The sequence below is a fragment of the Myotis nattereri genome, assembly GCF_964212035.1.
Source record: "Myotis nattereri genome assembly, chromosome: 20".
Taxonomy (NCBI): domain Eukaryota; kingdom Metazoa; phylum Chordata; class Mammalia; order Chiroptera; family Vespertilionidae; genus Myotis; species Myotis nattereri.
The window spans coordinates 6520151-6533357 of record NC_138096.1 but is presented as its reverse complement, the minus strand read 5'-3'; the positions used below and the strand labels follow the sequence as shown (position 1 = coordinate 6533357).

At 44.0% G+C, this 13207-nt stretch overlaps 1 protein-coding gene across 1 annotated transcript in view; it reads left to right on the top strand.

Annotated features, from left to right (window-relative positions):
• DISP1 (dispatched RND transporter family member 1) overlaps positions 1-13207 on the top strand; it is a 118425-nt gene that overhangs the window by 83273 nt on the left and 21945 nt on the right. Inside the window, exon 5 of the mRNA XM_081114370.1 lies at positions 9879-9908. Coding sequence (XP_080970496.1) covers positions 9879-9908 — 30 coding nt within the window. The remainder of the gene's footprint in view (positions 1-9878; positions 9909-13207) is intronic.

The following is a 13207-nucleotide window of genomic DNA, read 5'->3' as shown; positions in this document are numbered from 1 at the left end:
ACTTGGTTTTTCCGCTCTCAGCATTGATCGGCCTACCATCTTGGCCAGCAGAAACTGAAGCTGTTTCATTGTAAAGCTAGCCCTGGGGAGATTTATTTAAGTGTATTATTTGCTTGTTATAATGTTCCCCTCTAACGCAGAATTAAACCCTACATTAAGCTTCAAATTCTAGGGATTTTCTCCCCCCCCCCCCCCCCCCCCCTCTTACCCAACTTCCTTCTCCCAAAGCTTCAAATTCTAGTGCCTGGGATTTTGGCTTGAGAAATTTGGACCTTGTTCCAGCATCCCATGTTCTTAAGTTAGTTAAGTTTAATAAGATTTTTCTGGCTTATGAGCTTTTCTTGGATCTCTTATTAGCGATTATTCGCATCTTATTAAGAGAAGTCTAACCTGTGTGCGTGTTTAGCATGTTTTGTACAGGGCTCACAGCAGCAGTCCAGCAGGGAGCAGCTCGAGCTTAAGGCCAAGCACTTTATAATCGCGTGTACGTTTAAAATGTGGCACGGGGTGCGGGGGTGGGGGTGGGGGTGGGGGTGGGGAGGTGGGGGCGAGAGACTGGGGGACGGGGGTGGGGTGGGGGGGGAGCTGCTTGCTCTAAAACCTCCACCCAAACCATGCAGCCTTCACCTCCTGGCTGGCGAAGAAGGTTTTCTTTTAACCCAGGCTACTTTGCAGCCATTTCAAAAATATTTTGAATTAGCCAGTTGTCCTTTGCAGAATTCCAATTGCTTTGAACGGTTTCTTTAAAAAAATAAATAAATAAAAAGGGCACACTTAGCCTCCTCTTTGAGGGTGTGCCTCGCGCAGGGCCTGAGCCATGCGGTCTGTTGACCTTTGGGGCTGCCCCTCCCCCTCCCCCTTGTAAGTGGTGGAGACAAAATGTGTTTGAAAAGGAATTTCCCATGCCCCGCTTCCCTCACCTCTCCGGGGGCGCAGAATAGCTGCCCTTTAACTAGTGATCTGCCAGACCTCGGAACTCTCCTCGTTTCCAAGAGAAATAATTAATAATAGAAGAGGAAGTGACGCCCCTCCCCCATGCTCATCCAGTTTTGTCTGACACAATTCCTTTCTTGTTTCCCGAAATAACTGGGGGGGAAATAGCATCATTTTCTCTTATTTATTTATTTATTTATTTATTTATTTATTTTTTGCTTGCTTTGCTTCTTAGGCCCAAGCTCTGCTAAGAATAGAAAAAAGTCTTTTAACTTATATTGGAACTCAAGCTGTTTGTTCCATGAGCATTTGATTTGTTCCAGCTTTAAGGGGTTTTGAGTCTGAGTGGGCCGGACAGACTCACGTACCTTGCACACAAAGCATTCTTTGGAATCCTGGTATCTTTCTTTTGCCAGCGAGTTTGGTTAAGTTGGCTTGGGGCTTTATAAATACGTGCAAAATGCACATTTTTGTCATTTTCACTGCAGTCTTTTATCACGTCTCGGCGATATTCTTAGTGTCTCTAGAGGGATATTGCAAATTATTTAACAGCTGAGTTGGAGGGGTGTTTTCTGAGCTGATCAATAGCCACTGAATGCTTAGGAGGGCTTTGCAGTAGATCCAAGTGAAGGGCTAGCAGGCTCGCCTCCTCCTGGGGAGTTTCTCCGTAAAGCCAACTCCACTCTGAGCTGCCACCGACCCGGGGTTTATATAGAGAGTTTATTTACATATGTTTTTCTTGATTTGAAGAGAGCAGAGTTAGGTTGCATTTCTCTCGGGATCTAAAAAGGAGAGCATTTGTGACCTGGTCCATTGTGCACATCCTGGATTATTCGCCTTCTCCCTGTGTCCCTGTCCGCCTGTCGCCTTCCTGTTTTGGTGCTTTACTGCTCGCTACTCAACAAGGGGGAGGGGCATTGGAACTTCCAGGAGGGACAAGAGATGACAAAGGGGTGATTTAAAGACGCTGGGGAAGTGCAGGGCTGTCCCGAGGCAGCCTTCCTTAGGGAAGACGGTAACGCATCTTCGTCCCTCTGCCAAAGATGTTCTCGCACAAGTGAGCCAAGATGATGAAAAGATTTAAGTTTTCCATATGGAAGAGCCAGATTCGGGGCCAGGAAGAAGGAACAGAAACGTGTTCTGAACGTTTTTGACAAGAAAGAGCCCTTGGATTCTACATATGAGAGCCTTTCCCTCCCAAATACCGCGGCGGAAGCCAGGTTCTGGGAAAAGGGACTGTGCTCAGTTGACTTAGGATTGAATGTGAGTTTACTTTGCACATAGTCTGTGTACACGGTGAGCACGCGGGGTCTTGCTGTAACCCCACTCCCCTGGGGGTTCCCACTGTTGCTCTGTTAGGAGGTTGTTCTGAATGAGCAGAAAGGCTTGTGAAATTTCCTTTCAGGATTTTTGTTCTAGATCAGCGGTTCTCAACCTGTGGGTTGCGACCCCTTTGGGGATCGAATGACCCTTTCACAGGGGTTGCCTAAGACCATCGGAAAACACATATATAATTACATATTGTGTTTGTGATGAATCACTATGCTTTCATGATGTTCAATTTGTAACAATGAAATTGGGGGTCACCACAACATGAGGAACTGTGTTAACGGGTCGCTGCATTAGGAAGGTTGAGAACCACTGTTCTAGATTACAATTTAGCAGGTGCGTGTCCTCGGGTAACTAAAGTTCTCATATTTGGTTGGGGCCCATTAATAATCTCATCTGATCTTTCATTAACCGGAATTGTCTTCAAGTAGCAGATGCAAGAATAATGCTCTAAATTACCCACCAGTTTTCTAAAGGGAATTAGGATGTCCTCCATACTCCGGCGTGGGACTTGCCCATCCTGAAGCCAAAATGACCAAAGCAGTGTGATTCTGTGAGAAGAACTGGATCAGAGGGTCCGCGAGGACAGATGAAACCTGAGTCAGTGAGCCCCTGGGCGGCTCCGCGGGCTCCACTCTCCAATGGGGCCGGGCCAACACTGTGACTTCCGACAAGCAGGGTGTCCCAGGCAGCCCTTGCCAGGAAGCAGGACCGCAGAAAGCGGGTCTCCTATTCCATTCCTCCCAGTTTCCCCAGGCTGGCTAACCAGACGGGCCCCAGCTACCCGAGAGATTAGGTTCCCACTGTGGCAGTCCCAGAAGGACCAGTCAGAGCCCGCACTTGTCCCAACCATCACTGAGCTCAAGGGAGCAGCTCTTGCTAGACGGCACCACACCACAGCGTGGGGGCTCGGCCAGACCGTGCAAATTCAGTGTCTTGGCTGCACAGGGCGCCACAATCAGCGCACCATTGTCACAATATCAGATGCCACGGGTTTTATGAAAATGGGTTTTTGGATTCTGCTTTTCTCCATAAAACGGGGCTTTACAGAAGATGATACCTGGCGCCTCTCAAAGGCCCAGTAAGTGAAACAGGGCAGACTGGCGTCTGGATCAAGGATGGCTCTTTGCTTGTAAAAGAAGTCATAGGAATTACTAACAGAACTTAAAATGCACGTCCAAAAAGTCATGGCGAAAAACATGCCACAAACCAGGGCAAAAATACTGGCCACCATTGTGATGTCTGAGCTCTCATACAGACCTCTTTTAAATAAACAGGAAACATAGACGTACATAAGCAAAAGAGACATGAAGAAATGTGTGAGTGTGACTAGTTATGTGCTGTAAGTAATGGTAAAAGAATGGGACGTTATACAGCTAATAAAAATCATGTTTTCAGATTTTAATTACATGGCAGAAAGCTCATTATCCAGATGGATAACACTTGAGACTATGGCCCTAATTGTGCATCTTTAATGTGTATATTTAGGCACAAGGGGTAAAATACTGAAAGGAATTAGATCAAAGAGAGGTTAGATCTGTGTAGCAAGAGTTAGGGTGATTTTTTTTTCTCTTTATAATTTTCTGCATTTTCAGACTAAAAAAATGAATGTGTGTTTTAATCAGAAAACAAAACCAACATTAAAACAAAATTGATCTCATTAAAGCTTGGCTCCTCCTTTAAAAATTAAAATTCATTTTTGAGAATGGGAAAACATTAAGCAAAAAAGTTGATCAAAGATCTTAAATAAATAAGTAAAACAATAAGAAGAGCCCTGGCTGGTGTGGCTCAGCTGGTTGAGTGTCATTCTGGGCACCAAAAGGTCGCCAGTTCGATTCCCAGGTCAGGCACATGCCCAGGTTTGGGGCTCGATCCCTGGTAAGGGGGCATGCACGAGGCAACCAATTGATCTTTCTCTCTCACATTGATGTTTCTCTCTCTCTCTCACTCTTTCTCTCTCTCTAAAGTCAATAAAAAGCATATATATATATATATATATATATATATATATTTAAATAAAGATGTTATTCTGCCTTTCTTAGATAGTGGATGGGAAACTCGGGAAAGAGGCTCTGGAAATTTAAAAACAACTCCTTTCCCTTGAGCACGCTCTCCCGTTGCTCTTCTGGTGAAACCCTTTGGGCTGGTGCAATAGACGAGTCCTGACCACTTCTTACCACGAGCGTCTTTGATGACCTGGCCCCGCTGCCTACGGCGCTTCCTCCTCCTTTGTCACCTGCTGGTACAGAGGTGTTCCCAGCATCCCGGCATCCCGTCCGTCAGCCTCCTGTGCATCTCAGCTAACAGACAGGAACTCGGCCCTCTCCTCCCACCAGCACTTTTTCATTAAGCCATTTGTCTGGCCATGTCAAACACGTCTCTAGCTATTCACGTAAAGAGCCAGCATTACTTTTCAGAGCATTTTAAGACACTAGTTCTTACCTCCCTTACAGAAGGACTATTTTTATTGATTGTTCACATGGAATATTTCAATATAGAAATTTGATGGGAGAACCTGGCTTCTTCACTTTTGCCGAGCAGTGTGTTAAAATAATTATGATCTGAAATTTCATAGGAGAAGACAGTCGAATTTCACAGCAGGAGAAGACCTTAGAAATAATTTAATCCAACTCTCTTTATTTTACAGATGAGGATGAACCCCCATTTAATAACAGGTCTTCTCTTCCTGTGGTCTCTTTAATACATTCTCCTTAGAATAAGTTCCTAAACTTTGGAGTGGCATTTGGGCATCATTGGCATATGTCATAGTTTTGGGGGTTGCAAACAGAATCTACACTGTTGTGAAATGAATACACTGAATTTAAGGTTTTAGCCAAGCTGTTCCGGAAGTAGAGTGTCACAGGGGCCCCACTACAGCCTGAGAACATGTGGTCCCACCCTGGAGGGAGGGGGGGGGTTCCTCATTTTTCTTCAGAAAATCTCAGTTGTCCTCAGTCTCAGATTCTCTTTTTTAACCTCAGACTTTTGGCTGAGAAAATCCTTTTCTATCAGTATTATTTTTATAAAATCTGGGTTCGAGTTTTGCTTTGATCTTTACTTATGAAAGCTTTTGGCGTTTGTTTGGAATACCTACATTTAATTTTTATGCTAACGGAGGACTATGAGAAAATGTAGGTAAGGAAGAAAAATCAATTCACTAGTTATTGTTGTTCTTAAAAGCATAACTAAAGAATTTCTGTAGACAGGGAGGGAATAGTCTGTCCTCCTGGCTAGTAAAATGAAGATATCACAGCAGCTGCAGAGTATTGGTTTCACTGTTGGAATTCATTTTGATACAGTGGATTTTTATTATTTTTTTAACTCCCCCCAATGTGGGTGTTTTTTTTTTTAATAGCAGGTGTGACTTTTAACCTTCCAAACTTGAATTGTACAATGGCGAGTAATTTTGAAGGGGCAAAATAATCCAAAATATGTGGGAAAGGAATTGAAGAAAGATTAGTAATCTTTCCATGTAATTTTGAGCTCAAATAATGGCTCTTACATTGAACAAAATAGAGACATGTTATACTAAAAATTGAGAACTGGCAAATGTTAGAGGAGAAGATAATTGGCAAGTTTATAAATTACGATGGTTTATACTTTTAATCTCTGGTCTAATTGATGGAGGCCTTGTCTTAATAAAATAGATAACTTAAACGTATTTTCAGAAATGCAAATATATCTTCAGAGGTTATAATTAATATATAAACTCTTATGTATATACTTTGTACAGTTGGTAATGAAAATGCAAAACATTTTACTATTTTATAGATAAGATCCGTAAAACTTTGAAAGTGGAGAAATGTGTGTATCTTCCTTATTTTAATAAAATAAATGAAATATATTTGTTGAATAAGCCCCCAAAATGTACTTAAAAACCAATCGTTTGGACAACCTCCTTGTGTTGTAATCCAAATTGTCATGAACTTCACTTCCGTAGGCACTGCCACTATTTTTAATTCATTATATAAATAGGCATTAAATGTCGCTTTTAGCATTTCTAATTGTACTTAAGGTACCTCATTATAGGTAAATATTAAACAATAGTGAGTGTGGAAATTGTTATAATATACGTAGATATATAAATCTTGGTTTATCCAAAATTTCATCAGGATATTTTTCTTGTAACACCATGCATAGTTCTGAGCGTTGATACTCATAGTTTTGATTCACATGTTCATAAGATTCTCAGAAGCTTTCTGAGTCATTGAAGGTAGACTTAGCCTTTTCCACTTTTCTCTCTCGGCACTGTAGACCTGGGCCACTGCAGCAGCTCCCAGCCTCGTCTCCGTGTCTGTCTGTCTCCCTTTCTAGTTCATCCTGCCCATTGCCACCAGGTCATTCATCCTAAACAGTGTTTTCATCAAGAGACTGTAGCAGCTTCCTATTTCTATTACCCATTCTAGTCTCCTGCTCCCCCCGCCCCACGCCTCCCCTCCAACTGCTACTCCAACAAGCCTCCCTCCTCCCTCTTCCCTCTCAGGAAGGCCTGGTGACGTAGCTACACTGCCCTGCAGTGCTGTTTAGCAGAAGTTTGGCACAAATATTTATTTCCTTTCTCTCTGCCTCCTGTTTATCCATCTGAAGCCCACCTGTCCTTTAAGACCTAGCTCAAATTCTACTTCTTACGTCAAGTTCAGGGCTACTCTTTGGACCACTCTGTTCCAGTATCACCTCCCTGTGCCCCATTCACTGAATGTTTGTCCTACACCTTTAAGTTCTGATGGTCCTTGTATTACTCTCCAGTTGTTTCTTGCCTGGATGTCACATTTTCCTGGCAGATCGTCCCAGGCAGTGGTTCAAGCTCTGACCATGTAGCTCTACTCCAAGCCCCACTGAGCCAGACCCTGGGGAGGAGCCTGGAAACCCCTGCTTTAATAAGCTCCCCAGGTGATTCCAATGATGATCACATCACTTGGTGTCACTTCAACTGTGCAGTAAATCAGTTGACAGAATGAACTGTAGATTTTGTATTAAAGGTATTTTTTAAGTTCTTTGAAAGCTTATGATCCGTGTGTAGTGTTACTCTTTTTCAGTCTATTTTAGTTAGCCAGGGTGCCCCATTCTCCCCAAATCATTATCAGTGAGAGACACTTTCAAATAAAATATTTCAGCCACATATACATAAATGAGTACGCACATATGCAATTTCCCTTTATAACAATTCTTTTCACTTCTTAATTATACAAATAATTAATGAAGATAGTCTCACGAAGAATTTAAAGATACAAAAACTTACTCTTGATTTCTTCTCCCATGTCAGACAGGGCTATCGATTTGCCATCTTCGCTTTCGAATTTTTAAAAGATTTGCTAAATTTCTTTTCTATGATTTACTAGTAAAAAGTGCTTGGTATTTATTGGATGATCTGTAAACATTAGTCCTCCACTCCCAACCTTTTCCTCCTGCCTCCTAGGTTATTTTATATTTTGTGTAGTCGTTGGGACGCTGTTCATATCAACAGTTTCAGACGTCACCATGACCAATACTTTGAGTAAACATCCCTTGGCATTCAGGAAACGCATCGCACAAGTGGTTGTGGTTATTGTTGTTCTTCAGGTCACTGGACAAGACCAGAAGCATGTAGACCTGGTGCATGAAAGATGGATTAGCGGCCAGGCTGAGCATGTCCCAGGGCTCCCGTGTCATCCTCGAGGCTGAACCCAAGGGTGCCAGTGGTCACTCATGCAAACCCTTCACGGTGAAGAATGGTGGTGGTTTTGTTGGAAATCTTGTCAAGAATGCTCACTCAAGTGTGGGTTCTTTATTTCCAAACGCTTTCTTCCTACCGTGTCAGCACTGAACCCGAGTTATCACTTGCAGGATGTGCATGAAAAGGCAACAGGGCCCAATCCCATGGGAGTGTTTCGACTAAGGCATGCTACCTGGAGCGCTTGTTTACCTAAGTTTGGTTACTGGTTCAGAACCATACAAAGCTGTTTTTTCCAGAGCTTTGATTCTCCCGCGTGCTGGGCAGAGCCAGCTGGAATTGGTGCAAGCTGATACTGTCCCTCCTCAAGTTGTGATATTAATCCCGCAGCTCTGTCTACAGTAGAGTTCTCTAGACGAGGGACATGTCTTCATGTTTCAGCATTCCATTTCCCTCGCCCTTCAGTCTCCCACGCTCTCCTCAAAAATTATTAAAAGAGAGAGAAACGGTGAGGGAAGCAGACCATTGGTAGCTTTTTAATTTTCTTTTCTGTTTCTTGTTAACGTTTTCCCTCCCATACAACTTACTTCTGGTTATTACCTTTAAAAAATTTCCCTTGCCTCTATCTGCCCCAGTGCCCCTCATCATGTCAAGTTCCCTTTTTCTGAGAACTTGACAGGCTCATTAGCTGTTCCCTTGACATACCCCAGCTCACTGGTCATCAGAGTAGTAAAGCCAGGGTCCTGAGCTGCTGTGACAGTTCTCAGCCGGGCAGTGCCAGAGGCCAGTGGTTCCTCATCACGAGTCCCGGGTTCGTAAGTGCTTCGTTGACTTACCTTCTTAGGCAGAGTTGAGCTTAGCCCTGTAACAATGTCACTGTCACGCACTCTCACGCAGAAACACTTTCTTGAGTGGGAGAGAGAGGATGACACTCCGCCTAGGCCTCCGGGGATGGGGCACAGCCGGCTCATCTGCGCCCCGCGTGTTGGGGAGGGTCCTGGACCTGCCAGTGTCATCCCTGAAGACCTAACTGAAGTGCAGGCCGACGTGCCCACCCGAGGTTTTTACTGTTTGCTTTCTGGTGTGTGTTTTGACTGGATGGTATTAAAAGGTGAAAGAACCCTGGGAAAACATTGTTTCTCTCTATAACAGAAGTTAGACTTATTTGTCTGTTTTTATGAGCTTTTATTGTCTGCGTAAGCCCGAAGTCAGTGTGGGAAATCACCTGCAGCTTTTATTAGACAGGTATTAAACGCTGCAAATGGAAAGATTTCACAGACGGAGGAAGGCTCCCCTTGAGGGGTGAAAGTGTGCGGTGGGCTCCTGCCTGCTGCTTTCTCAGATGTTTTCTGCGGAGGTTGAAAGGGGAGAATGAAAGATAACACAGGGCCAATCAAAGGGCTCTCGTGTCTCACCTGTAGTTGTGGTTTGGGTGTTTCCAACATCTGCTTGTCGCGTCCATTAGTACAAACACTTCAAAGGGATCCAGTGTTTTCCCAGGAGGGATCTTTGTGGGAACCTCAATTTTCCTTCCTCAATCGATGTCGACAGTCTCCACTTAGGGTCTCAAGTTGAACATAAAATGAGGTCGTTACTCAAGCAGAAAGAATGCGATGAATCCATAGTTTCTGTCTCTGAAGAGTAAACTAGTTACAGATCCATGACTTTCTCAGGGAAAAAAAAGCAACAACAAGATAGCAGCGCGACGTAGGGAGAAATAGAATATTTACATTTGTTACAACCCAGAATGTGTATCATAAAATATTCCTTTGCAGATGCAGATCTTTTTATAGCCTGTCCCGGTGGTTCTGAGAGCACTTTTGACCTACAGATAGCAAATCTCTTGCCCTCCCAGGATTCTTCCAAAAGGCGAGAGAAGTGAAATGCTGACTATAGACGTTAAGCCTTTATGTCCTGGTGCTTTATTTCTGATGGTTTTTCTTTTGCTTTTTTTTTTTTTTTCCAGACCATCCAGACCTTTCAAGTTACCAAAAAGGTACAGTAATCTGATCATTTTATTAAATAACAATCTTGCCTGCATGCTTTCCCCTCCTCGCATTTTCTCCACGTTTTGCTGATGTTTCCACCTTCCTCGTTCATAGTTTGTGGTTTTCATCTCCAGGTGGCTTTCCGGCCTTACCCTGTTTGTGTTTCATCGCTCACATTGGCCTAATGATTTTGCTGTCCTTTCTGTAATGGATTGATTGGCCTCTCATTGAGAAGAGAGACACATAATATTGTGCCAACTCCTATGGCTGGAATTCATGGCATTTTTTTCCAAAAACATTGGTTGTGTTTCTCCCTAAAAATTCCGTTGCCCTATTAAGGTGGAGAAGACTCTTTTGCGTGAAAATGTCAAAGTTTTACCTTTCCAGGGGAAGAGCAAAATTTTAAATGGATACGAGTTTCTGAACAAATGGTCTTGTCTTATCAGATGTCCTTGAACATTATGGTTCCAGGTGTAATATGATTACATCGTAAGAAACGCAAAGCCATCTTTGAAAATCACTTGCTAAAAATGCTCAGATGCGATAGCTCTGGAGCCTGCCGTGGAAGAGTTACCTGTCGACATAAATGACTACACAAATTTTAATATGAGCAAATTCCCCTTCCATTTAAAAAATACTTATTTTTTAAAATGTTGGTAAAATAGGCACAGCATAAACGTTACTATTTTAACCATTTTTAAGTGTTCGGTGCTGTGGCATTAAGTACATTCATGTTATTATGCGGCCATCGCCACCACCCATCTCCAGAACTTTTTTCATCTCGCAAAGCTGTAACTCCACCCTCCAGCCCCTGGCAACCCCAGCTCTTCTTTCTGTCTCCATGAATTACACGCCTCTATTACCTCATCTCAGTGGGACCAGGCAGTGTTTTGTGTGATTTCATCACAGGCTGATTCCACTCCGCATACTGTCCTCAGGGTCCATCCATGTAGCACGTGTCAGAATTCCCCTCCTTTTAAAAAGCCGAATGCTATTCCATTGTATGCATATACTGCATTCTGTTTATCCATTTTTGGTGAAAAAAAATAAAGGGAAGAGGTTATATCAGTAAAGATGGCATATTAAGAAGGTGAATTTTCTTTTTCTTTTTCTTTTCTTTTTTTTTTTTTTTTAGAAATACTAGAGCCTTCTCAAGTGACTAACATTTTACATTTGGGAAAAATGTGTCCATATTTTTTTCTGTTAGATTGGTATTTTTTCAAATCCTCATTTCTTTTCAGTGTTTGCAAATATAAATGCAACTTCTTTGAAAAAGCCTGTCCTGGCCCCGCCCTCGCTGGGAGGAGTCACATGCATTTCGCCCCTCCCTTCGAAAACCCCTCTCTGCTTTCCTGGTTTTGTGGGTGTTCGTGCACCTGATTTTCTGTATTAGGTGCTAAGTTCGGTGAGGGCAAGACCCACGTCTGCCAGTTTTATATTCCCAGAATGCCTGTGCGTTAGTATGTAATCGCTTCACAAGAAAGACTTCTTTATCCTGTTTTCTTTCGTGACATTTCTCGAGTTTCCCTCATTCCTCCCACTAAATTGCTAGTTGATGCCACTGGATTTGTAGGTAAAAACGCATAACTTCTGGTTTATTAGAAAGAAAATGGATCCCTTTAAAATGGGAAACCTGTGATTACTAACATTTTGAAGTGCTCATCTTTAGAGGACCAGAGGAATAAGGAGTTACTGAGGGAAGTAGAAAGGGAGAAACCGAAGATGCCGTTTTTAGGAAGAGAGGGGTAGCTAGAGGGTTAAATATGGCCGAGGCCAGGACACAGGGAAACCAAGGCCAGCTAGTTGATTCATCAGGGCAGTTTCAGGAGAGCCATGAGCGCGAGGTCCAGGCTAGAAGAGGGTTCGGGACTGGGTGGTTGGTCAGGAAGAGGGGGCCTCAGGTCCAAGGCACTTACCACTCTGCAGCGTGGCCGGCTGCTCGGAAGGGGAAGGGAGAAAGCAAAGTGTTTCCAGAAAGGCATTTGGGGGGGGGGGGACATCTTTGTGAGCTAAGGGAAAATGTGCTGGGAGGGTCTTGCTGTAATAAAGGCCCATTTTCAAGAGGTCCCCTATGATGTCACTTGAACAATAAGTTTGCCCTATAAGACACTTTATTTATTCATTTATTTTCTTTTTTATCCTCACCCGAGGATATGTTCATTGATTTAGAGAGAGAGAGAGAGAGAGAGAGAGAGAGAGAGAGAGAGATCTGTTGCCTCCCACACGCGTCCCCCCTCCTCCAGTGGGGATCGAACCCGCAACCTTTAGGTGTATGGGACGATGCTTCAACTAAAACCAACTGAGCCCCACCCGCCAGGGGCTTAGTTTATTTATTTTCACTGTTATTTCTGATGTGGTTGCAGAGTAACCCAATGATAAGGTGGCTGCGAATCTATGAGTATATCTGAGGGACCTCCCATTGGGTGCTCGCGAAAACGCCAGCGTGGCAGTAACAGGGGACCGGGATGCCAGGCCCGTGCCACCCACTCAGATCCACAGCTCACCACGAGCACATGTTCACTCAGCTCCTTCCGTTCCCTCACCCTGTGGAAGGAGGAGAGGCCTGAAGGGCTGTGCACGGCCTGGCCTCGCTCTGGGTGGGGCTGTGGGCCCTCATCAGGGACAACTGTCACCTGGCCGTTCACTGGCGGGGACTGCCTGCTGCAGCCACGTGTTACGGAGGAGGGCTGCATCTTCAGTCTAAGGAGGTCCACAATCAGCGGGCAGGTGAAAGACAAGCACTGTGGGATATGTAGATGTGCAGAACATACAACAGTGAAAGGAGTGGTCCCTTTTTTAAAATACTTTTTATTGATTTCAGAGAGAGGGAGGGAGGGGGAGAGAGATAGAAATATCAATGATGAGAGAGAATCATGGATCGGCTGCCTTCTGGGGATCGAGCCTGCAATCTGGGCATGTGCCCTGACTGGGAATCGAACCAGCGATCTTTTGGTTCCTGGGTCAGTGCTCAACCACTGAGCCACACCGGCCGGGCAGGATTGGTCTTTTTTGAAAATTCTTTTTAAAAAAAAAAAAATATATATATATATATTTTATTGATTTTTTACAGAGAGGAAGGGAGAGGGATAGAGAGTTAGAAACACTGATGAGAGAGAAACATTGACCAGCTGCCTCCTGCACACCCCCCACTGGGGATGTGCCCGCAACCAAGGTACATGCCCTTGACCGGAATCGAACCCGGGACCCTTCAGTCCGCAGGCCGACTCTCTAGCCACTGAGCCAGACCGGTTAGGGCTGAAAATTCTTCCATTGTACATGTGGTCCCCTTTCCAAAGAAAATAATGTT